Below are 26,450 nucleotides of genomic sequence, written 5' to 3' on the forward strand. Positions count from 1 at the left end.
TAAAGGAGAAACCATTTGACATTACCTCTCTAGATTCATTCAGTGTCGAGATGATCTTGGAGGAGTTGGAGAAAATATTCCCTCTTCGGAACTAGTGAACCTACCTCTCCTAGGCCTTCCAAAATCCTAGCACAGTTACCAGAACTCTGTAATGGAAGGGAAAAATTCCAAATTGGGAGAGACTCTGGTCTGATCTGGTTCGTGAAGGAATTCAACGGAACATCGAAGACGGAGTAACATCTAATATCTGAGGACGAAGATAATTTTTCCTTGGTTGGGAAGGGAAAGAAGGGTAAGGGCAATAAGGCCCCAAAAAATCCAAGGACTAGCCAAAACAATGGCAAGAAGAAGGACTTGAGAAAGATTAAAAAAAATCGCTGCCATGAATTCAGGAACTATGCAAAACATGTATGCACAAAAATTCTAACAAGAATCCTTCAGGATGAGTAGGAGGTGAAGCACTTGCCTCAAAATTTGAATTAGATTTCACCCTAATTGCATGCATGGCAAGAACTTTAATGGGGAGTGTGTTGTATCTATATGCATGTGCCTCATTCCATATGACAGGATACAAAGAATTCTTCAGTAGCCTAGAGTAGAAGGATCTCCATATGCCCATAGAACTCGAGGATGATGGGTAGTACAATACCGAAGGAATTGGAACTGTATCCTTTAAGAGAGAGTTAGACTCCCATATTCATCTAAAAGATGTCTTGTAGGTACTTGGGTTGAAGAAGAACTTGATCTTTCTAGTTGTATTGGAGGATCTTGTCTATGATGTTGTTTTCAGTAAGGGGAAATCCTTTCTAAGACATGTAGCTACCAAGAAGATGAAACATGTTAGATTTCAAGTGAATAATCTTCAAAAAGTTGAGGTGGAAGCTTGTGTTTCACTGAGTAGCAAGGAAGGAGAAGTGTAGAGTTGAGATATAGGAGAACTGTGGCACAAACACATGGGACACTTACACCATGGGGCCTTTAAGATCATGTAGCAAATTACCACCAGTCTCCCAAAATTCACCCTTGACCAACATGATGTCTCCAAGGGATGCACATTGGAAAAATATGTCAAATCCACCTTCTAGGGATGAGATAGCATAGTTAGAGAAATATTGAAGCGAGTCCACTCTGACTTATGTGAACCATTTTCTACAGCCTCTATAGCAAAAAATAGGTATTATGTAATTTTTGTTGATGACTTTTCAAGAAAATGTTGGATCTTCTTCATGCGGAAGAAGGATGAAGTTTTCTAAAAAAATTGAATTCAAAGCAATTGTTGAAAAGGAGACTGGTCATAAACTGAAAGCCCTAAGAAGTAATAATGGAGGAGAAAATGTTTCTAGGAACTTCAAGGAATTTTATGCCAAAGAGGGCATTAGAAGGGAACTGATAACTCCCTATAACCCATAGCAAAATGGGGCGGTTGCAAGGAAGAACATAAGCATAGTGGGAGCACCAAGAGCCATGTTACATGATTAGGGGTTTCAATTACATATATGAGCAGAAGCATGCAATACCGCAATTTATTTGCAGAACAAGACCCCTCATAGAATACTTGGCATGATGACATCCAAAGAAGCTTTCTCTAGGAGGAATCCAGATGTATCTTATTTCATGATTTTTTGAGTTACTTTGTATCACCAAGTCTCCAAGGATAACAAGAAGAAAATTGAGTCTAAATTTGATATGGGAGTCTTTGTAGGATACACAGAGACACCACATAACTATAGGGTGTATTTTCCCTCACTCATGGTAACAATAGTGAGGAGAGATGTCAAATTTGATGAGAAGGCTATGAGATGCTCTCTGGAGTGAGAATTGAGTATCCCAAAGAAGGAGTAGTTGTTAGCTCCAAAGGAGGAGCTTCAAACAGATACTTAGGATGTTGTGGAGTAGCCACATGTAGAGGAGTAGATAGGAGGCAGAGTGGAGCCACCCACTCAACCAAAATCTTCTTAATAGGGGAGGAAGAGAACCAGAGAATATGACAAATTGGTGTAGGATGCACAAGAGCATGTGGGAGCTCTTTCATCTTGGCGTGGGAAGAGGAGGTCACTAGAAAAATACACTTGGTATATGGATCTCATGATAGAATTCATTGAGATGGAGCCTTCTTCATTTGAGGAAGAAATTTCTCAACCAATGTAGGTTGATGCCATGGTTGAGGAGTATGACTCGATCATGAAGAACAATGTATGTGAGGTGGTGCCAAGACTAGAGAACAAGTCAGTAGTTGGTTCCACATGGATCTAAAAATGAAGCATGAAACTAATGGGAACATCGAGAAGTACAAGGCCAGATTTGTGGACAAAGGCTTCTCTCACATATAGGGAGTGGAATATGAGGAAACATTTTCCCTAGTGGCAAGATATTCCTCCATCGAAACCATTCTAGAATTAGTTGTGTAGATGGGGTGGAAGATCCATCAGATGGATGTGAAGGCCGCATTTCTCAATGGTGTTGTTGAGGAAGAAATTTACATAGAGATTCGAGAGGGGTTTGAGACATATGACGGGGAGACACATATATGTAGACTTAGGAGAGCCTTGTATGTTCTAAAACCGGTTCCCTAAGCATGGTACACTTAGATTGACACATATCTCAATGGATTGGGCTTTACCAAAAGTGAAGCATATGCCTATCTCTATCACATTGTGGTAGATGGAAATTTGCTAATATTAGTTTTATATGTTGATGACTTGATACTTACAAGGGATGAGTAGTTGATCCTCTCTTCGAAGGAGGACATTGCGAGAGAATTTGAGATGAAATACATGGGCTTCATGCATTACTTCCTTGGGTTGGAAGTATGGCAGGGTGATGGTGAGTTGTTTGTGAGTCAAGGGAATTATGCATCTTAAATACTTTAGAGATTTCACATGAAGAACTGCAAGCATATGTACACACCTCTAGCTATAAAATGGAGGGATTGCTTCTTTAGGAGAGGAAGTAGATGCCACCATCTACAAATAGCTTGTGGGATCCTTGATGTATATGGTAAACTTAAGGCCTGACATATGCTATACATTTAATCAGTTGAGTCAATCTATGGTGAATCCTACCAAGTTATATTGGAAGGCAGCAAAGCATGCGTTGAGGTACCTCATACACTCGCTCGAGTATGGATTATGGTACAAAAGGGCAGAGAGAGTGAAGCTCCAAGGCTTCACTGCAGATTGGGTAGGGAGTCCATTAGACAAGAAAATTACTTCAAGTTCTATCTTTAGTGTTGGGTCTGCAGCTATTTCCTGGTATAGTAGGAAACAAAGGTTTGTGGCACTCAGATCAGCAAAGGTTGAATACATGGCTGCAATTCAAGCAACATGTGAGGCCATATGGATGAGGAAAATATTGGTGGGTGTTTTCAGTCAGGAGATGCATCTGATAGTGATTCATTGTGATAATCAGAGTTGTATCAAACTTTTTGAGAATCCAATATTTCATGACAAGTCCAAGCACATTGATATCAGGTACCATCACTTGCAGGATTGAGTTTAAAGAAGAATTATGATGCTATAGTACATTCCAACTGAGGAGCAGGATGCAGATATCTTAACAAAGGCATTTTCAAGAGGCATATTTGAATTCCATAGGTGCAGGATACGGGTAGTGCATAATCCCTTTCTTGATAAGAGGGAGTGTTAGAAACGTAGAAAGAAAGGCTGAATTTGACTTGTGCCTTAATCAAATTTAATAATTTGATTTTCCACATCAATAGGATGACTTGGATTGTAGTTAACTTGTGTGACATGGCTTTTGTCTACTAGTTCACTTAATAAATTCGAGTTAGAGGCTAGAAGTAGAGTAGCGCATGAAGTGATTGCTAAAGTTTAGCAATCTATGTAAGTTTGACTCAGTTAATTGAGCACAAGTACTAAGTTGAGTTAGTTGAAGGTCAACTGAGTAGTAAAATTGTTGTTAACTCAAGGATCTCTCAGTTAAACCAGTCAATAAGCTAAAAATAGCCCAGACATGCATGAAATTTGAATTTCCTAGCTGGAGTGGAGGAAAAGGCACATTGTAATTATCAATTGTATACTAGTTGAATGTATAGGCTTGGCAGTTAAGCAGGTGAATAATTCTTTGGGAATTGTGCAAGAAAATAGGAGAAAATTCCTATCTTTTAGGAGCTAATTTCCTCGAGGATTGCGTAAGGAAATAGGAGCAAGTTGGTGCCTTGAATTGGAGAAGTGTTTACCATAGTAGTATAGTGAGTAGGAGAACAAGTTTACAATGCACGTTCTGTGCCCGGATCGAAGCAAGACATTGTAATAGTTTCTCACTCTCATATGATTAATGAAAAAAAGAGAAGGTGTTTTCCCCAGTTGGGTTCCCTTGTAAATCATTGTGTTCTTGTGGTATTTTAATGGTTGCATGTCAATACATGTTTTTCTAAATTATGATTTCCATTCCATGAAATAGTAGAGGAAATTTGTAATCTCTTGTTTTCAGTTTGAATAGATCAATAGTAGTAAATTTCTATTACTTTCTAAAAGTGCATCCATAAGGGAACCCAAACCTCATTCGAATTGTGTTTCTCTCATGGAAACATTATTTATTATATTCATGTTCGACAATAATATCAAATTAAAGTTTCATGAGTAATTCAAATTGTCTCTTTTTTTAGTCAATTTTCTTTTTTGTTTTATTCTCTCTTCTCTCTTATTTTGTAGTAGCTAGTTTAGTATTTTTTTCAAACCTACATTAATACAATATTATGAATGTATGCATGATGAATGGAAAGAAAACACACACACACAGATGTAAACAAGAGAAAAAATGTGCATTTAAAAAATAAAAACATTAGAAATTGTTTCTCAAATATATTTGAGAAAAAAAAGGACAAAAGAGGACAATTTGAACCTAGACTTGAGGGAAATGAAGACTTGTGGACACTTGGATAAGCCGCTAGTTAAGTTATTCTCTTATTTATTCTTGCACCCCAAAGGAAGAGGGGTGTTTTTTTGTTAAGAGTGAGAGGAATTGCTATCCAAATTCCCATGTGAAGACTAAGATTGGACTAGACATCTTGAGCATATTATAATTTGCACATATTGAATAAATAAAGAACCTAGTGAAATCCCATTGAATGTTGGTTTTTCCATTTAGATTTCTAGGAATTCCAACTATTTTAGAATGCACACTATTGGTTTATCTTTCAGATTCAAGATCAATGGCTTAAACAATATGGATATTAACACGATTGTAGAGAGTTTCCAATATTTTCTTTTGTTATTTATTAACTATTGGAGAAGGGGAAAATGTCATTGTTGCTTACAATTGCTAGTGAAGTCCATCTTCTTTCTTTTTTAACTTTCATCTTTTTAGGCCCTAGATATTGATTTATTGCATTCTATAGTTATATTAGTATTGTTAGCTATACCCTTCAATTGTAATTGTAAGTTTTGTCTCGTATATATACCAAGGAGACCTAGTTTTAGAAATCATCCCATCTTGTAAATTTCTTCTATTGTTAAAGGGGAATTTCCCTCAAAGAAGATTCACATTCATTATTATTTCTCATTCTCAAGGTGTGGACTTACTCATATTTCTCTTTTTATGATATTTGAGTGTTTGGTGCACTCCAGTTGGTTTCAAACAATACAATCCTTGGGTTTAGCTCCTTCAAATGAGTCATCTTGGTGTTTTCACTATAACATTCTTTTAGGATAGTTCAGACTAGGAAATTTTTGGGAGCCTAAGAAGACATAACATTAAAGGAGTTTTGAGGTAAAAAAATTGGGCTCAAAGCAAAATTTATATTATCAAAATCAACTTTAAAAGAGCCAATAGGATTCAAGATGCATTTTTTAGGAAAATGAAGTAAACTACTTTTTTTAATTGTATTTTCAACTTATCTCCTTATAAGTTTACTCAAATTTCAAATGTAGGCTTTCGTTAGACATGGAATTTAATTCCGCATCCACTAACTACCCACTATGTATACTTTTGTTAAACTCACTGTGAGAAAAACTAGAAACACATTTCGAAAAGGATTGTTTTCATGTATTTCTAATTTATCTCATTGTGGGTCTACAAAAAATATGCAAAGTGATAGTCATTAGAAGCAAAATTTAATTCCACATCCAACAAGGTCCTACACTTGAAATTAGAGTAAACCTATGAGGAGATAACCTAGTAAAAAATGAAATATAAAGAGGTAGTTTTATTTCCTTCCTTTGAAATTTAATAGCTCTTAGTGTATTATTTAACTATTATTTTATTATTTTCCTTAGGAGGCACATTTTAGACTTGAAATTTCCCCTAACGAAAAGCATTTGTTTTCAAAATGTCAAGTTCAATATTTCTATATTTTTGAAGATATAACCTATGGAAATTAGGGTTTTTTACTAACCTTAAATTTAGTCCCAAATGAGCCATCTAGGAATTGTTTCTATGAATTTTCTCGAGGATGTTTCAAATATTTAAGGTTTGGGGAGACTAAGGAGACCTATCGAGTACTTATGGTAAAACGTCTAGGATATAGTTCTCTTTGCTTTTAGACATACAAGTTGTGGAAATTTGGGTTTTGGACTAGTCTTCAAACTAGTCTCAAATAAGTGTTCTTGGTAAAATTGTCATATCTAAAGCCCTAAATGTTTAAAATTAGTGTCACTAAATTCTTTGAAAATAATACATGACATAACTTTTGGGTACAAGTTTCTGGAGTTGATATGAAATATAGCACACATGGTGGATCGAATAAGTTTTCTCTCTTGAAAAGGGTTAAAAATATAATTTTTGGGGAAGTTACCATAAATTTATCTCCACCCATCCTATGGAATTGCAAAGAACAAGTATTAGGTTACTACAAATCAAAATTTTAACCTCACAAGGGCCAAAATTTTAGAGGCCTTTCAGGAGGGACTTTGTCAAACAATACAATCTACAAACTACAATTTTTCTAGGTATGTTAACTTGAAATTATCTTAGTTTTCAATTAGAAGATCTATTTTTTTAATTGAAAAATTGTGATGCAAGATATGCATTATTCGAGATTCTACTCAAGACTAAGGAACTAATTAATTCCCAAGAAATATACAAGGAAGTTTGGTGGTAAAGATATTGTTACATGGATATTCTAGATGGATCAATTCTTTGATCTACACCAAGTTCCAACTTTACAAAAGGTAACCAACTTCCTACTTTACAAAAGGTAACTATTTCATCCTTTTGTTTATAACTTGATCAATCTATCTAATATCAATAGCTTTGTGAATGAAAAAAATATTTTATTCTCTCTTGATCCACTTTTACAAATATTGATAACACACCATGGGGATATTAAGAGCAACACATTCTTGAGATAGTTGATAAATATCCAACAAAGAGGTCCAATTATAGCACATATTTAGCAATTTCAAAAGTCGAACATCAGAGTAAAGAACATTCTAGAGGACAATTTGTTAGATCACTTTATAGGAACTTTAAAGGGCAACATTCAACTTGGGGTGTACTTCTTAGAACCTAAATTCATGGAGCATTCTTTTAGTGTGGAAAGTAAAGCTGAAAGTAAAAATATGGCTACTAAAAGGGTAATCAATAATAACTATAAAGAACATTATGTTCCCTCTCCTATAGAGATATTTTATTTAAATTGTGACAACAAATATAGTAAGGGGCATAAATTTGTGAAAGGAAATTATTCTACATAGTTTGAAGATGAAAAATATAAATAACTGAAACCATCACAAGATCTAGAACTAGAAGAAACTGTTATCTCAAAATCAGGCCCTGGAAGGCTGCAGACCAGGAAGACTTCAAGTAACTATTTCAAACCGACTTTAGGCTGAGGCTTAGCCTCCTCAACCTGAGAGGGCTCTCTCTTGATGGGTTAATGACTTTGATTAAAGATAAGATGGCTAACTCTTGTAGAACAACTGTGAAAAATATGAATGGTGGAAACACATTAAACAAAACTATCCATTGGGCTTATGGAGTCAACAACACCTCAATATAACAATGAACTCAACCTTACATGGAAGTCAGGGCATTCAGCATTTAAACATTCAGAACATAAACTCATATGGGACCACACAGTTTATAAATGTATACAGGAAGTCAGAGCACATTCAGTGAATTCTGAGTGATTATACATCCATACCACTGTAAGAATTAAGAAAAGGACAACATCACATATTCTGAACATAAAAAATCCTTCATGAATCCTGAGAAGTAAAGTTCAGCATGTATATTACTGAAAATGAGTCTTACATAGGCCAAATACCAGCTTTTTCATAAAATTTCCAACCTTGATTACATTGTTGTTTCAGCTATATATAGAGCTCTTATTCTAACTGATCGAGATTCCTCCTCCAGCATGAGGGGAATTCGAAAACTACTTCTATTACTGACAACTCTTAAACTCTAACTACTTAATAAATGCAACAAAGTGTTGACTGGAGTTTTTAGAGATCTAAATCAAGTAGGATTCTAACACCGTGTTATGCTAATAATAGCCTTGATTACAATGGTTCTTGTTCTTTGACATCTGCTCCCCTTTAGTTTGGCTGTAATGGATGTTCAAGGCTCCATGTTTGGTCTTTAATGAAACATCTTTTCCATTGCCCTGAAACATAGGAAACTACCCCTGTTTGTCGGTCCTTGGTTTGCCTCAAAATGTTCGAATCCAAAGAAGCATGCCTTTTATCTTTGATTACCCAAATAGAACAGATTGCCACGTCCATGATGTGCTGGCCACCCTTTTCATGTACCTGTGTGATGACAAAACCTTTCAAAAAGATTTGCCGCTTTGTCAATCATAATTGATCAACTGAATTGTAACATGCAGCTACAGCAGTTTCGTAGCGCGCTATGAAACTGCTGTGTAATTTCAAAAACACAGTCTTCCTTTCATAGCTAAATGATCGCCACTGTTCATGGCTTAAGCACCTTACTCCCTTGATCATTTTGACAAGATTTGCTTGCAACTTTTCAAGAAACAGATATTTCTCCTGAGGAAAAGATGCAATGACACCGATAACACCATTCACTGTTCCAAATATAACTGTATGAATCTGGTTAATACCTCTTCTCCTCCTGCATCAGAACTTCCACTACCAACCCAGTTAAACTCAAAATCCCTTTCACTATTGCCCTTCACTTCAGTGTTCATCCCCAAACAGGGATCAACTTCAGGGTCAGCACTTGAAGGTGTATTTGAACCACTTGATGACCTTTCTTTTATAACCTTTCTACTGTTTGTAGTTTCTCCATTGGGCAAGTTGATACAAAGTGCATTATCATCCTGTTCTTCCACTTGACAATTTGGTTTCTCTATCTGCATTTCTACATCACAGGACTCTTCATTACAGCTAGTTATGTTGGGATCTGAACTTGATGGTAAAACTTCTGGCAAACCATCAGCATGTCCAGACTTGGGACACGACAAACCTGGTATGCCATCATCCAATTGTTCCACACATTCTTCTGCCCCTCCTTCAACATTTTACACTGGAATATGTCTCGAATAAATGGATATAGGAACAGAGGCTTGATGCTCTCTAGAAAGGGAATTCATGTTGTTATCCAGTTCAGATAGCGGCTCATCCGAGTCCTGCTGTGCTGTATGGATTTCCCTGCAGGGCAGATTTGCATTTGATTCACCACTACCTTCGAGCATACTGGTCCCTGAGTCTGATGGTGGAATATTGGATGTCACCCCCGAGGCATTCTCAGATTTAACTACTTTCATTTTAGCCTTCACACCAACATTATGCAACGATCCTTTCATCTTTTCCAACTTTGAATTCTCAGGAATTTGACCATCTAATGAGTGTCTCTCCTTCTTATGAGACGTAAACTCTTGGAAAGCTCCTTTAACATTAACATCTAAGCCTGACTCATTAGTTGGAACTAAAACCGTCTGGCCAAATAGCTTGAGACTTGATGGTGAAATGCTTGTACTGGATGATTCCATATTTGTTTCCTGCAAGTTGATGTTATCATGTGTTTGAAGTGGTCCCAGTCTTGCATTGTATGGAGCAAATGCTGCGTTCTTCCGAGTTTCACCACCTAGATTGGAACCTGCACACAATCTGTCAGGTGCAGATGAAACTGCTGATAGTGACCTGTTCTCCTCTTCATTTGTTGATGGACCAATTTGACTAGCAGTGCCTGCCTTCCGAGGATAAGCGGTCGGATATGATAGACGAAGTGTATAGGCTGACAACTGTTGATGGATTTTGATGGATATGACAGCTGTGAAAGAATGGCTATGGATTCGAACAAATCCCCAATTTCGTAGCGCAGCCAGTGCAAAATATGAATTATGCGCTACGAAATCACATAAAACATGTTGCACTGCAAAACTGCTAAAAAGGATTTATGTGCTGCAAAACCACTTTAAAATGATTACAGGCGCTACGAAATCACCTAGACAATTTCGGCTTTGAAATGAGTTTGGACATATGATATCCATGTGAGATGTGAGACCAATGATAGACTAAAACAGAGAATGACCCCTTTATACATACCAACAATACTCTTAACAAGACTCCTATTCAAACTATTTAGACTCTAAAACCGGATGAAAAGACTAGACCCAAAATTGACACCAACCCTTTGGCAAACAACCGAACTGATGTGAACAATTTAGAAATTTTTTCTTGAGTGATAACAGAAACTACTCCAACCATATCTTTTTATGTGTTTGCAAGCATCAACACTTCTCAAACTCTCAAGATAGGAGGATATATCATAAAGAAAGAGGTTCTAGTATTAATTGATTCTAGTAGTACCCATAACTTCATTAAATACAAATTAGCCCTTGCAGGTTCCCATATGCATAAAAGAGTGAGATTGTGTATACAATTCAACAAATGTTAAAAGGTTTCATTCAACCTAGCCAAAGTGTTTACTTTTTACTAGTGATCAAGTTTTTAAAAAAGGAAGGTTCATGGCCTATGTTTCTAGATTTATAGATAGCTCAACAAAATGACTACTAAAGATAAGTTTCTTATTCGAGTGATTTATGAACTATTAGATGAATTGTAAGGAGCAAACTTATTTACCTAGTTGGACCTTTGTTTTGTATATCTTAAAAACAAATTGTGCCAATAAAACATCCCTAAACCGACCTTTAGAAAAACATGAAAGTCATTATGAGTTTTCTAGTGATGTCATTTTCCCTTACTAATGCATACTCAATATTTCAAAACTTAATGATTTTGATTTTCAAACCCACCCTTATAAAAAATAAGGTTATTTTTTTTTTATAATATATTAATTTATAACAAATCTTGAGAAGACTATGTATAATAGATTGACATGGACTTAAAAATATTAAAAGAGTAACAAATATATGCATCTAAGTAACTACAAAAATAGACATCAACTATAATGTCTTTGAAATGTATTCTTTAAACTACAATGTCATTAAACAAAAATTTCTAAACTAACAACACTATAATTTATAAAAGTTTATTTTATAAATTATTTTTTTAATTGTGAAAATAATTTAAAAATGTTAACTCAAAAATAAATTTATTAAAAATTATTTGAAAATCAACAAATTAAATTAAACTATTATTTTTAAATGTTTAACTCAATTTAAAAATATTAAATTAAATAAAAATGAATTAAAACATTAAAAATTATGAAGCATTATGATCCATCCTAAATCATTTTACTTTATCTTATGCCTCTCACACCTATTCACCAAACCTCTTATTGAACATCAAATAAAGTTAGTATAAAGAACTTGTGACGGAAGATTTTTCGGTCATATTAAAATTTGGCTCTGTATTTTCATATGAAATCTCGGATTTTTTTATTTTTTAGCGATTGAAGTTTCTTTTAAGATATGTTTTTTTATAAGGTTTTTTAAATTTTTTGGAGTCTTAATTCTTGCTAAGTCATAAATTTTTGGTATAATTAACTTATGAGCTATTGGATATACTCTTGGTGTTATAGTGATTGATCTTGGGCCTCGCCCAGATTACTCCAATGAATTAACAATTCACCATAGTTAAAAAAGAAACAAAATAATGTGTTTTCTATACTAGCTATGTATTGGTTAACAAGTTTGGACATGATGTGTTCGCTTAGATTGTTCTATATGTTACCAGAGTACCTAAAATAATTTTAGACCAATTTTTACCAGCTTTGTTTTAAGTTTGACATAATCCTAATTAAAAAGGAAATCAATTGTATGTAGAAGACATATTCAAGACAAAAATTAATAAAGATTAATAGCATATCTAATAAGAATAGAGTAAGTGAAATACAAATAATGGAAAAGAATATTCTATGGTTTTGTTTATGACATAGTCTAATGGTTCTATGTTTTGATTTTTATTCATTGGGATTAAACAATATAATTTTTGGTAAGGTTATGATTTTCAATATTTAAAATGTATTTTTGAATGTATAAATGGATTCAACACTTCGATAACCGCTTGGGACACTTGGATTTTGTAGACTACAAAACTCAAACTTGTGATTCCAAAAAACCTTTGTTGGATTTCGGGCAAAATTTACCATAAATATACCCAGAAAAAGACCAAAATATAGAAAAGTTAAAGTATGCATTTGTTTATTTTATATTGTTGCGTAAATTGTACTTAGTACAATTTTATAAGAAAAATGTCATTTTTTATCCTTCAACATTGATACCTCACTCTATAAATCTACCAAGGTTGACTCAACTCAAACTCAATTCTTTCTATTGATTAACTAATCCAAATTACAATCAAAGTAGAGGTGAAAAAAATTGCAAAGATAAAAAAATACTCAACAAAGACTTATTATACAACTTAATCTTAAGATCCCTAACATTTATGGAGATTCTCTATCGATTTGCCACACAACAATTAAAACCGTAAGTAAAATCATATTTTGAACTCTTGATTTCTTCTACAAACATTTCTTTCTTTCAAAACAAAAATAATAAAGATAAATAAAACTTTATGTACATGTTTATGGAAGAGTGATACATTAGCAATAAGTTACCAATAATGACCATTCATCTATTACACAAATAATAGAGATAACTAAAACTTTATGTACATGTTTATAGAACAACGATACATTAGCAATAACTCCCCAGTAATGAACATTCATCTATTACACAATAACATCGCCTATATCCAATTGAAGAGTGACTATGGTGAAAAAATTCCTAACTTAAAATAAAATCTTAAAAATTTTTAATAACAATTTCATAGATATCCACCTAAATAGATAAATTTCCTAACTTAAAATAAAATCTTGAAAAATTTTAATAACAATTTCGTACGTATTCCACTTAAATTAAATAATTAATGATTCATTACTTAACCACAAACATAAGCATCTATCATACTCAAATTGCATAAAACAAGAGCATTTAATACTTTAATTTTTATTAAAAAATTAATACAAATAAATTATTAAAAAAATTAAACACATATTAAATTAATTTTAAATTAATATATATATATATATATATATATATAATTAATAAATAAATAAAAACATAGGGAAAAATCTTCTCATATAAATTACACAACAATACTCGTTATTAGAGTAATCGAATACAAAGTATGTTATTACTTTAATCGACAAAAATATTAAGTTTTTTAGTGAAATGTTATGAGAAAGAGTTAAATCTGGAAATTATTTATGGTGGAAATAAACGATCCCCAGTAACGTCGAAATTTATTATTAAGTGTTACATAATCCGAATGATATACTAATGGTCAAATCTCTCTTATTTTGTTTTGAGTGGTATTTTAGAGGTTGAAAGGTCTGAAACGTTTCCCATCGTGTCTGGTAGCATGTGAATGCGTGTTGGGTCCACTAACCTAACACTCTGACCGACGCCATGCGTGTGGGTCCACCTTCCATTTACCTCCACTTTAATCCTCAATAATGTTGGCAAGCCATAAATCCTATGTTATAGGGATAACAAGCCATAAATCCTATGCTATAGGGATTTTAATGCCTTATAGTACGCCCTTTTATGTACAATCATAGCCATTTCATGCCATGGTTACGGCATCTACACATTACTGATTTCGTCAGATAGGTTGGTACGGTATATCGGTGTATTTTTATTTCACGTGTACAGTGGGACCCTGTTACATAGATTGAATCTCGGAGGCATAGGTGAATTGGCCAATCACAAGTACGCGGTACTATGTTACATTTAATGCCATTTATCTTTGGGCGAACCAAAACCAAAACGTAGTTCAACGAAAACAAGAATATAATACTGGTAATACTGTTCCGCTACTTGATTATTTTTGCTATGCATCTTTAGCACCTCGAAATGTCGTCGATCATTTAGAGGCGGCAAAGTCATTTTCTTTTCATCCACATGATTTTCACATTTACATATAAAAAAGATTATCTCATATATTTATATAATATGTGAATGATATAGTATATGAATGGTTTTTTTTCGGGTTTGGAGTGTTTTTTTAATTGTTTTTGTTTGATTAAGAGTTTATTTTTTAGATGTAAAGAAACATGTTAATAGTTTAAGATTCAGATGCATTATCCTTTTTACATATAACTAGTAAGGTAGTTTTAGGTGGCATGGTTTTCCTTTAATAACAATGATGAGTCAACCTCCAAAATCTAGAGACATTATCTCCTTTACAGACAACTAGTAAGACAACATAATTAAAATAGGTAGCAGAATAATGTTATGATGATTTTTTTCAAGATATAACACTTGATAAAAGTTTTCTATATAATTTAATTGGTTCATAACCTATGTTATTTGCAGATTTTGAAATATTTTTAATATCTGAATTTTCAAATATTTCAAAATTTACAAGTCACAAAAAGATGTTTTTCATAAATTTTACTTCCAGTATATATTTTATATGTCAATTTTATGTTGATCCATACAAAAATTAAGCATCTTTATTTATTTAATAAATTATTAAAATATTTTAACTATAATAAATATTTATTTTAATTATTTTATTTATACACCAATAGAGTTAATATAAATATTTTATTGACATAAATATTAAATACGTTTTAATTATTTAGTTTGAAATATTTATTTCATTATTAATACTTTTCAAATGTTATATATCAAATTTATATTAAACATTTAAGGAGTTATAATTTTTATATAAAATGTTATCATAATATTTTAAATTACAATAAGAAATCAAAATTTATAGTGAAATATACTATTTAACATGTATATTGAATTTTTATTTTTTCCATCTTAATTGAATTTTTTATTTATAGTTCACATTGAAATATTTAATTAAGATATTTTATTTATAATTTATATTGAAATATTTTATTATTATTATTTTTCAAATATATATGCTCTATATTAAATATTAAAATACAAATAATTTATTTAACATGAATATTTTTTGATAATTTGTTTTCAAATATTTATTTTATTATTAATATATTTTTCCAAATGTATATTTTTTTTAACTGAAAAAACAATAGTCTTTTATATATATAAATAAAGGGTGTTACATATGCAAGATTTCTACAGAAGTCACTTGAGAACAAATGTACACTAGTCCAGCACATTGTCTGGTTTAGCTAAGGGACAAAAACAGAAAGCATAAACTTACCAGGAGGCAGTCAAACTAGGGAGCAAAAGTCGCATTACAATAAAAAACAGAGCAAAAGTCACCTACCAGAGGATGTTGTCAGATAGAAAGAAAGCACCTTCACACAATAACAAAGGACCCCTCGCTGAAGACTGCTCCTTGATAAAACATTCATATCTAATCAGTCCATTTTGCACGGTGATCCCCCTCTTAGATAGTTGGTCTGCTAGAGAGTTATGTTCCATGAGGATGTGGTGTTGGGTGTGGAGCTTGATTATCTTCTTTATTCAAAGGTATCGCTGCATTGGACCTAGTTCATAATGGGGCGGCAATGCCGCCCGTTATTTTGGCTGCAAGAGGGATCCCGGGGGGGTAGTAGCGATCCTTAGGAGCCCCCCCTGGCCAGGGATCAGGGGCAATGCCCCCGAAGCTAAAAATAGATGTAAAATTTCCTTGTAAAATGTTGTAATTTCATAGTCAATCTGGGTTGTTCATTAGGCGGAAATCTAACGATAGAAGTTATGTTTAATTTAGGGTTTTTTTCCCTAGAAGGCAACCCCTCGCTATATATGAGGGAATTGTATCGCGTCTATGTAGATGTGTATTATGAGCGAGAAAGAGAGAGGAGATTGTGTGGGAGCGAAGAGGGAATTACATTAGATCTATTGTAGGTTGTATCTCTTCATTTTGCTGGATAATATAAAAGGAAAGACTAACTGTTTCTCCGTGGACATAGCCCAAATTGGGTGAACCACGTATATCTGTGTCTCTCTTGTTTTATGTGTTTTTTTTTGTTTATATTTCTACAATATTTTATGTGTTCCATTGCTCTGTGATATATAATTTTCTAACATGTGGTAGAAAGATATTGATTGGAAAGCCTCCTTCAACGCTTGGATTTGTAAGATCCAATGGGAAAGAGACGACACAGAAAGAGAGTGCGCTCCCTTGATCCAATCGAAGGTGACCTTAGATTGGAAATAATAAAATAATATTAGATTACATTATCAAATTTTAGAGGGAAAAAGAAAAAACTACATTTCAACCCATATTTTCAACTTATCTCCCTACCTTTTTACTCAAATTTTGAGCGGGAGCACTCGTTGGATGTGGAATTTAATTCATCTTCCAGTAGTATGCATGATGCATACTTTTGATGGACCATACTACATGAACAACAAGAAATACATGAAAAGCATGATTGCAATCACATTTTTCATGTATTTCTCATTTTTCGTGTAGCAGGATCCATTGAAAGTATCCAACGTGGACACTCCTTGGATGAGGAATTAAATTTTGCATCCAACAAGTGCTCCCACTCAAAATTTGAGTAAAACAGTAGGGAGATAAGTTGAAAATGTAGTTTTTTTTTTACTCAAAAAATGGTGAATCACCCCATGGTTGATATCATCATCTTGAATCATATTGGTTATTATAAAGTTAATTTTGGTTGACATTTTTGTTTTAAGACCCATTTTAGACTTCAAAATTTCTCTAATGGACCTGCAATAGATCCCCTGAGAGCATAATAAAAGGAATAATTATCATCATTAATATATTTATTCTTAGGCCTTATTTTACATGAAGGTTAATTAAAATGAGTTGTAGAAGCATGTTTCGTCCCTTTCCTTTTTCGATCATTATACTTTTGAGGACACCTATTTTGATAGTGACCATATGCTTAGCAATGAAAACATTGAATAGTTGACATGTCCCTTCTTTCCTGAGAGGGAGGAGGAGGTCTTCTTTGTGGAGTAGGTTCTTTTCCTTGAGCAGGTCTTCTTCCTATACTTCTTTGAAATCTTCCAAAATTTCTTCTTCCCTTGCTATTCTTTGAGTGGGATGCAAAATCTTGAGAACCTTCGCCTGGATTTGGAATCTTTCCTTTAGATATGAGCCTAGATTCTTCTTGAGTGCAAGCAACCCATAAATTTTCAAAGGAAGGTGCATGTTCTCTGCCACTGATAATTGATGCAAAAGAATCCTAAGAGTCAAGTAGACCATTAAGCGTTGTAGTTACAAGTTCCTTATCAGATATAATTTCATCATTAGCCTTGAGTTGATCTCTCAATTGAGAGATCCTTATGAAGCGCGATTCCATTATATCATTCTTTGTCATCTTAACATCACAAATTTGATTCCTTAGACATATAGATTGTCCAATATTGTTGATGGTGTATAATCTAATGAGATAATCATACATTTCTTAGCAGGTTCATGATCAACAATATAAGGAATTGGATGAACTCTAACATATTCCACAATGACGCTCATGGCCAAGATGTCATCTTCTTTGAACTTGGATTTTTCTACTTCATTAGTTGGTTTAGTAATTGTTCCTTTCAGAATACCTAAGAACTTATTCCTTGTAAGAAAAAGGTCAATTCAAATCTTCCCTGCTATGAAGTTGTAGCTCCTTCAAGATTTTTTCCTACCTTCATGAAGGAATTCATGATGAAGATGATCAAATAAGACAAAATATGTATGATAAGGCCCCTTAAAAGTGATCTCAATGCTCTTTTCCTTCACCAAATATCTAACACCATGTTGTTTTTCTATTAACGAGATAGACTAGAGAAATTTTCTATATGATAACTACTTCCAATGATACAATTTTTCTTCTTAGAGCATTCAAATCGTCAAGCAATTATACTTAGAAAATTTCAACCATAAAATTCAGTATAGCAGAGATCACAATGAAATAATGACACAAGAGACACCAAAATTTTATTGGGACAAAACCCCACAAGGGAGAAAACCTGGTAATATTTCCTTATGAGAGAATGTCTAATTAAACCCAATTTGTAAATCAGAATATACTAGTCAAAGATCAACCACTGACTACATTAATTTCCAAGTCAAATAAAGTCAAAGAAGAGAGAAAGACAATAGTCTACTCACAAGTTAATGTATGGTCAAAGGGTTGAATTTTAGCCTTCAGTACCTCATTCAAAGGGCTGAAATTCGATCTATTTCTCCTAAGTTAAACTTCAGTCAAACTGCAAGGTTTGACATGCAGTCAACCCTTGATCAATGCCCAAAAATAGGAATAGAAACTCATTCAATAAATAGTCAAAGATCCATAGAATATTCGACCTCCAAGCCGAATAAAAAATGTATTCAAATAACAACAAGTAGGTCCATGTCAATGTTGGTCAAAGCAGAAATAAGAAAGGTCAAACTTCACTAGAAATCTTTGTCTTCTTCCTCCTTCGCATGTGTGAACATAACTCCTTGGATTAGGTTGAATTAATGAATTGGAGTGATACCAAATGGAGGATTTAAATTGTCAATATATAGTAGGTCAAGTAGGTGGTTTTGACCTTAGGGTCAAACCCCTTCAAGTGGTGGGGCTGACTTGTCTAGTTGAGGATGGCTTGGATAGCTAGAAAATAATGTTTTTCTTCTTTAATTTTTTATGATGAAAATACTTACCATAGTTACAATTTCTCAACGATGGCCACCCACCTATTCCACTAGCTCACAACACAATTTTCCTATTTTAGCAGTTTTCACATCTTGAACTTCGAGAGCCATTTTGAGGCCCTAAACAAAATTGTATGGGGAAACAAACAAATGGTTGTAGGAACTTGTGCTCCTCAGATAGACCTTTTCAACCAGATATCATGCGCGTCAAACTGAAATTGTATGCCAAAGTTACGTCCCTGGGAAGTTGATGTTCAAACCTACCCCATTAGGGGTGGCATAAGCCTTTGGTGCTTCATCTCCTAGGTTTTATCTATATCTATATATATATATATATATATATATATATATATATATATATATATATATATATATATATATATATATATATGTTTAGGGCTTCTAATTTATTCTTCATGATAAAAAGGCCTTCGAGCCTCATTGTAACACAATTCAAAAAGGAATGTAGATGTCACATCTCTTCTCAAAGATAAGCTACCATTGTTCGAGCTACTCTGCTTTCCCTCCACATGTATACAATTTCAACATTTCCCATTTATTAATTAAAGTCAAGTTTCAATGTATATCTATATTTGATTTTAACTTTGTATTTCATTTTGTTCCCCTCATAAATCAAATCATTTCATAATCAAAATATTTTATATGCCATCCTAGATCCATCTTAATTATGGATCTATTGAGCGCCAAGAGGGATCGAATCTCTTTTCACTCTAAAAGAGGTTTGCAACTCAAGAGATTTGATCCCTCTTGGCACCTAGTAGATTTGGAGTTAGCATTAATGTGTATAATAGAATGTTGCACTAACTCGGGCATGTGGTCCACAGTTCTTTGTCGTTGAGAAGACAACTCCAGCTGTTCATTCATGCTCTCTTTTTTTCCCTGCATTTGACTTGTGACCACACCACCTTTTCTTATTGACTGGGCTCAAGAAACTATGTTTTCTCTTGGTAGTGATCTTGGATGGAGTTATAGTATTGAAAAACATTTTGTTGTATTCTTGACATACTTTGTCTACCAAGTTGTTTAATGCATATGCCTGTTCCAAATTTGTAGGTATTATGGATCTCAATTTCTCATGAGTTGATGAGTTAACACGTTTCATCTCATCATCTTCAAATAATGCACTATCTGGTCGTACATTGGTCGTTTCAACATTATATGAGAAATTATCTAAATCATCAATGCTTGTTTCATTATGATAATTTAGAATGGGAGGAGAATCAAAGCATGGTAGAAGCTCTGTTTGGATTTCTGGGCCCAATATAGGTGATTCATTCAAATCAAATAAAATTCTAGGAATTTCTGTAGTAGGATTAGTGACATTAGGGAATACATTTTCACCCAAACTAATGTTACTTGCCAACATCTCAACTTTCAATACATGTTTACAGATGTTTCCATTTAAGGCCCACTCGCAATTACAAAAGTGTAGATTGGAATCTTTATATATGACATTGTACCAAATATCACGAGTATTGTTATTTTGGCTACGAACCCAATAATCGTTGTTACTCTTTTCATCAGGCACACAATCTTCATTTGGGATTTGGTTAGCTCTACACCTGGATGAATTCAACTGTTCCTCAATTTTTTTGGGTCGTACAAAACCAGCTTCTTTTAAACGTTGCATATGATTGTAATATAATACAACCTTTGTCAACAACACATAAATCAACCAATCAACCCGCATATGGCATGCATTGTTTTTCTCACTTAGGTACCTTTGCTTGATATACTGATGGTAAGACTCAATTGCATTATTTGTATTTTGATTGGAATGTGGAAAATTTGTGTACGCTTTTGCCCACATATCTGTAGAAAGAAATTTATTGGTTATGAACTAATAACTATACATATGACATGCAAAAAAGAGTCATTAAAGCCACTTATAAGAAACTTACATATTTTGTTGTTGGCTAACCAAGTTGTTTTAAAATATTCCAAAAACTTTGTATGGTCACTGAATCCTTCAAATAAATTTTCAACTGCCTTTTTTACAGATTCATCATCTGCACGTGTGCATGATTTCTCCTAAAGCATGGAAAATTCGGATTTGGTTTTTCCTTCCTTGGACTTTGTTTCCAATATTCTTCAACCATGCAGGACGAACATGCCCCACACATAATAATATTGTACAGTTGATTGAAGACCTGGAATAACATAATTTTTAGAGAGAATATACATTAAGAATATTTTTATGTCTCTTATAAAAAGAATAAACACATCACCTTAATGCTTCAATTTCAACAGTAGCATCATCTGTAATGAAGGCTTTAACATGCCAATCTGGTTGCTCTTTCTTCCCAATGGCAAAGAGAGTTGACATCCATTTACAAATATCAGCTATAGTATTGCGTGATGATATCACCCAAGCTACTGGAACCCCATTGTGATGTTTGTCGAAGACCATTAAAGTGTAAAGTTGATACTACATTACAAAGTACATAATTATATTTATATAAGATACAAGCATTAAAATGGTGTTGAATTACTTAATTAGATTTAGGGTAATTTTGTACTCACCCCGTACTTATTTGTACTAAATGTTGAATCCATTGAGATTATATTGTTGTGAGAATATTTTAGCATCATTGAACGCATCCACTTTGTCTGTATGCCTATGATAAAAGGGATGTTTTCAGCAAGATCTTGTTTCTGGTAGAAGAAAAAGCTCTCAGCGTGTTCCTTATACCAACATTCTACACTGATTGGATCACTTTGATCTTTGGATGGAGTTGCCGATTGATTTAGAAATGTCCATCTCCCAAAAATCATTTGGAAGAGAATATAGTCAAAACTAGATAGGGGAAGCTAAAAAATGATTCCTCTCTAGGTTATCACAGGGTTCCCAGTGCCTCATAAATAGACCAGCACTATTCATGAAATTAGGGCCATTATCCAGGATTTTCTTTCAGTCATCCAAATCTTTGAAGATTACTATGAAAAGACCCTTGGCATGTAGGCAAAGATCAAAGGGGGCTTTTGGTTGCCATTTGATCTGGATCCATCACAGGATATCGCAGGATATCTCAAACCATCATTACTCATAATTACCCAAGCAAGTGTTTTACAAAATACACCCCCTTCTGCAAAATTTCAATTGATCATTATTGAACAAAGCCCTGACTCTTTATATACACAAATAAACCAATTTTCAAAGTCCTAGGATGGGGATGTCCTTAGATATAACCCAATGTTAAAAGTCAATTGTAATTGATGGCTTTCCTATCCTATTCCCAGTTTTAATTTTATGGTGAATTGCAACTCACTTGCAAGAGACATTCAGGGACAAATCGTGAATTTGGTCTTAGGGTCTAAAAATTAAACCAAGTTGCGCAAATGAGTTCTATAAGATCCAAAATTTATGTTTGCCAAAGTCCCATGTGAGCACACTACTCATAATTTCTCAAGCCAATGTTTCAAAAAATCCAGCCCCTTTTGTAGAATTTGCATTGATATTTATTAAACAAAATCGTAGCTCTGACGGTCCTCAAATAAACCAATTTTTAATGCATGGAGTCGTAGGAATGGGGTGTTCATATTTTTCACTTGGTGCCAAGAGTTCAATATCAGTGGTTTTCTCATCTGAGCCCTATTTTGAATTTTATGGCGAGTTGCAACTCACTTCCAAGAGCCATTCAAGGACACATTTTGAATTTGGTCTAGGGGTATGAAAATCAAATTGAGGAGTAGAAACGAATTTCGTAAACTCTAGCATTTTTTCTTGGCCAAGGTTCATACAAGCATGTTACCCACAATCACTCATGATAATGCTTTTGAAAATGCACCCCCTTATGTAAAATTTTTATTGATATTTACTAAACAAAATCCTAGCTCCGAGTATCCTTATATAAACCATTTTCTGTCCTATGGAATCCTAGGAGGAGGGGTTACTTTACCTCTAATCAAGTGGTAGGAGTCCAATGAAATAAACTTTTTTCCTATTTGAGACTCAGTTTGAATTTTATGGTGAGTTGCAACTTTTTCTTGGATCCATTTAGGGACATATTGTGAATTTGGTTGAAGAGTATAAAAACAAAAGACAAAAAAAACAATAAAGAGAGAATTAATTAAAATTAAAGGACATAATTGAGGTTCTACAAGGACATTAATTTAGATGTTAAATGACTAGTGAAGACACTAATAAATCAAACATCCATCAACTAAAATGATACATAAGAAATCGAAAGAGTGACTACTAATCGAAACTAAGATACATCGTTTCTCTTCAAGCCTCTCTTGTTTATTTGTCTTCTAACAAATTATTTGTATTAGTTATTTGGATTCTAACATCCATTTCTTGATTCCAAAAGAGATAAAAGTGAAACTAAAATAGTAAGAGAAAAACTGTGTATGTATATATAACGTTCAATCAACATTTTTGTACTTATAATTTTGAATTCTACTTTGCATGGGGCTAGTTTTGAGAATCGAAATTTAAAATAAGTGTGGGGATTTTCCATAAAAGTAGAAAATTCATTTGTGTATGACTTGTATAATGCATATGGATGGAATTGTTGTTTAGACAACTTTTTCATAGTTAATTCAAATTTGAGCACACAATTATAAAATGTAAGTAAACATACTATAATGACCTTGCATCACGAATTGGAAATGTTTGTTGATGTATATATCAGTGGAATTTGCAAAAACTTAGTTCTATGCAATTTGAAAACCCTAGTTTTATGGAATGTGAAAACCTTAGTGATGTGGAATTTGATAACCCTAGCTTTGTGGAACTTACAAATCCAAGTGTGTGGCTAAGGTTTCTTATTTTGGTGGATGCCCTATGAAGCATTCAAAGAGTCTCACTTGTTCCATCTTGTACTATAGTATGATGGTTAAGGCTAAGTGTGAAAATCCTTGTTAATGACTAAAGAGAAGTGTGGATAATGTCATTTGTTCCTAAGAGGCCAACACAAGTTTTCTCTTTATGAACTTTCCCTAGGATGTTATCTTTGTTCATTAAATTTATGAATTTTATGAGCTAATAAAACATTATAGGGATGGAATTGTTGTTTAGACCCTTGTGACTAATTTATACCAAGCACACCATAATAGACTCCCTTAAGTGACAAATTTAAGCAGCAAACTTAATTAATTGATGCCCCATAAGCAATATACATACTTGTTACACTTAAAAATGAAACAAATAGTCAAACTACCATAAGTGACCTAGTTAAACATCAATGTACTAAAACACACTCTCGGGATGATACACAGATCCAAAGTGACATATTTATATTCAATTTCGTCCCATTAAATATTTTCATACAACATGAAATCTTGTTTCCACATACCTAATGGGAGCTCGTGCCCAAACCATGAGAGAATGATAACTAATGCCCTAGATACAAAATGACATATCATGTTGCAACTGCGACATCATGGCTAATGTACATAATGGCTCTCTCAATCACCGTCTCAGATTCGTTTAGGGCCGAATGAAATGCATGCGAAGATTCAATTCTCAGTACCCAATCAGATAAATACCCAAGCAGATAAATACGATTAAATACGGTGATCAGGCTTCCACGTTGCTTCAGTATCTGTCCAAGTCTGCGCCATACCGCCGTGGCACGCAATGGACCAGCAGGAACGAGCGACTCTTACCGCGGCCGCCTTCTCAGAGTTTACATTCCGCCTTTGAAGAAGGAGATAGGATGAGTTTAAACGTTCAACAATTTGGTATTTTTGGATAATTTTATTGGAACTGAGTTATTAAAAAAATTGGAATTGCAATGTTCTGTATTTTTATTGGAAAATAGGTTTAACACTTTTAAAAATTCAAAATCGGCGTATTTACAGTTCCACGCGTTCAAAGTTATAATTTGTCAAAAAAATATTAGAAAAATAAATCACCGGAATCGAAATCGTTGAATATTTAGAATACTCTGGAGGCGATAGAGTGCCGTGTCACACAAGAACACACCGGAAATATTCTATATTGATGATTCATTATATATCAATTGTAACAGAGGGATAGAATAGATTAACATAATTTCAGTTTGCTCAAACAAGATTTTCCAGACATTTACAATTGCTCAATAAAGGTCCGACCGCTATCTTGCCCAATGAAATCACATGTTAGAGATGTTGGTCTTGTTACAGACAGGAATGACGAAGCAGAATCGTCGAGCGTCCGACTAGATATATCGGCTACATCACTGCGCGGGCGTAAAGGTCGCAAACTGGTCTCTCCATTCGAACCACACAGTGAGATAATTGAAGCTCGAGAGTCCTGGTGTCGCAGTGATAAGGTCACAGCTCCCGAGAAGAAAATTACTTTGTTTGCCCTCAGGCTTGCAATTCTGGAGAAGGCCACCAGCGGGCTTGGCAGCTTGGCCTTCGTCTGGGCCACCGTCGTCCTCCTCGGAGGGTTCGCAGCAACCTTAAAAAAGGTAGACTTCTGGTTCGTGAGCATAATATTGTTGACAGAAGGCGCTCGCATCTTCAGCCGAAGCCACGAGCTGGAATGGCAACATGAGACAACAATAATATCTGTGGCCACGCTCAGAAACGACGCCAAACGGCTGAGTCGCAGGTTCTCTATTAATGGGAACAACTTTATCTTAAGACGAATCTGTGGGTGCTCTAAACACAAGAAAAACCAGAACCGGAAGATCAACATCCGGGAAGTAAATTCTGCTGTCGAGAATCATGATTTATTGAAGAGAACTTGGTCCTCGTCTAGGATTCAATTGATGCCTTATACCGGGTGGCTCTCCATATCCAGAAATGCTAGTCAGATGCTTTTCTGGCTTCAATTGGTGTCGGCTTTGACATGCGTTGCCTTGTCCCTCTCTCGGCTAGCCAGGCAAGACTTCGGCGTTGATTCAGGTAGCGACAACATGAATCGGAAAGCGTCTCTCATTATTTTGGGGGATGCAGAGCCCCTGTAACATGTTGGTTTTCGACTCGGCTACTACAACCTCTTGTGGCCGACCCTCAAGGTTTTCCGGAGGAAGATGAGGATTGGATTCCTAGGATGCCAGAAAAACACCGCGCAAAACCCTGAAGGCGGGAAGATAACATTTGAAATTTGAAATTTTCAGCGCGAATTTGGGCATTGAATGGAGGTAGGGAGATGATTTACTGCCGGAGAATGCCCATGGCGATACCATGGGGGCGGGGTATGGTGCTGCATAAGATGGGGGTAAGCATTAATGACCCAATAGCATGGGATCTATTGGTTGCCAATAATGTTATGACCGGCGCCATGCGTGTGGGGTCCACTTGCACCTTATTTTTAATTGAAAGCGTGTGGGGTTTCAAAACCGCGTTGAAAATTCGATTACCGATGCTATCCTACCCTCAACCCTGAAGAAGAAGATTATGTGCATCTTTTCTTTAGTTGAGTGCGTGAATGTGCACAGGCTATGCACGCAAATAAATCGCTTGATGATCACCTTAAGAAAACGCTGTACTTTCCTGGATAGAAGTTTAAAGTTTTTGGCATATTTTTTTTGTGGGTCCATTTTTTTT

General features: G+C 34.3%; 1 protein-coding gene across 1 annotated transcript; it reads right to left on the minus strand.

Annotated features, from left to right (window-relative positions):
- Positions 1 to 9,448: 9,448 nt before the first annotated feature.
- LOC149200978 (uncharacterized) lies at positions 9,449 to 24,533 on the minus strand. Its single transcript, XM_089401148.1, has 2 exons — positions 24,485 to 24,533; positions 9,449 to 10,200 (listed from the first exon to the last, which is right to left on the minus strand). Exons 1-2 carry the CDS (start codon positions 24,531 to 24,533, stop codon positions 9,449 to 9,451), a joined length of 801 nt encoding a protein of 266 aa, XP_089257274.1.
- Positions 24,534 to 26,450: the final 1,917 nt, after the last annotated feature.

Source organism: Pinus tabuliformis, chromosome 2_1, assembly GCF_031772625.1.
Source record: "Pinus tabuliformis cultivar Carrire ecotype Pingquan chromosome 2_1, CPIR1, whole genome shotgun sequence".
Lineage (NCBI taxonomy): Eukaryota > Viridiplantae > Streptophyta > Pinopsida > Pinales > Pinaceae > Pinus > Pinus tabuliformis.

Bases quoted from the DNA above. Each gene is read 5' to 3' on its own strand.
- LOC149200978 (XM_089401148.1), bottom strand. From the start codon at position 24,533: ATGGCGCAGACTTGGACAGATACTGAAGCAACGTGGAAGCCTGATCAC. The intron at 10,201-24,484 runs GTATTTAATCGT...ATTCTTTCACAG, and splicing joins AACGTGGAAGCCTGATCACC to CTGTCATATCCATCAAAATC.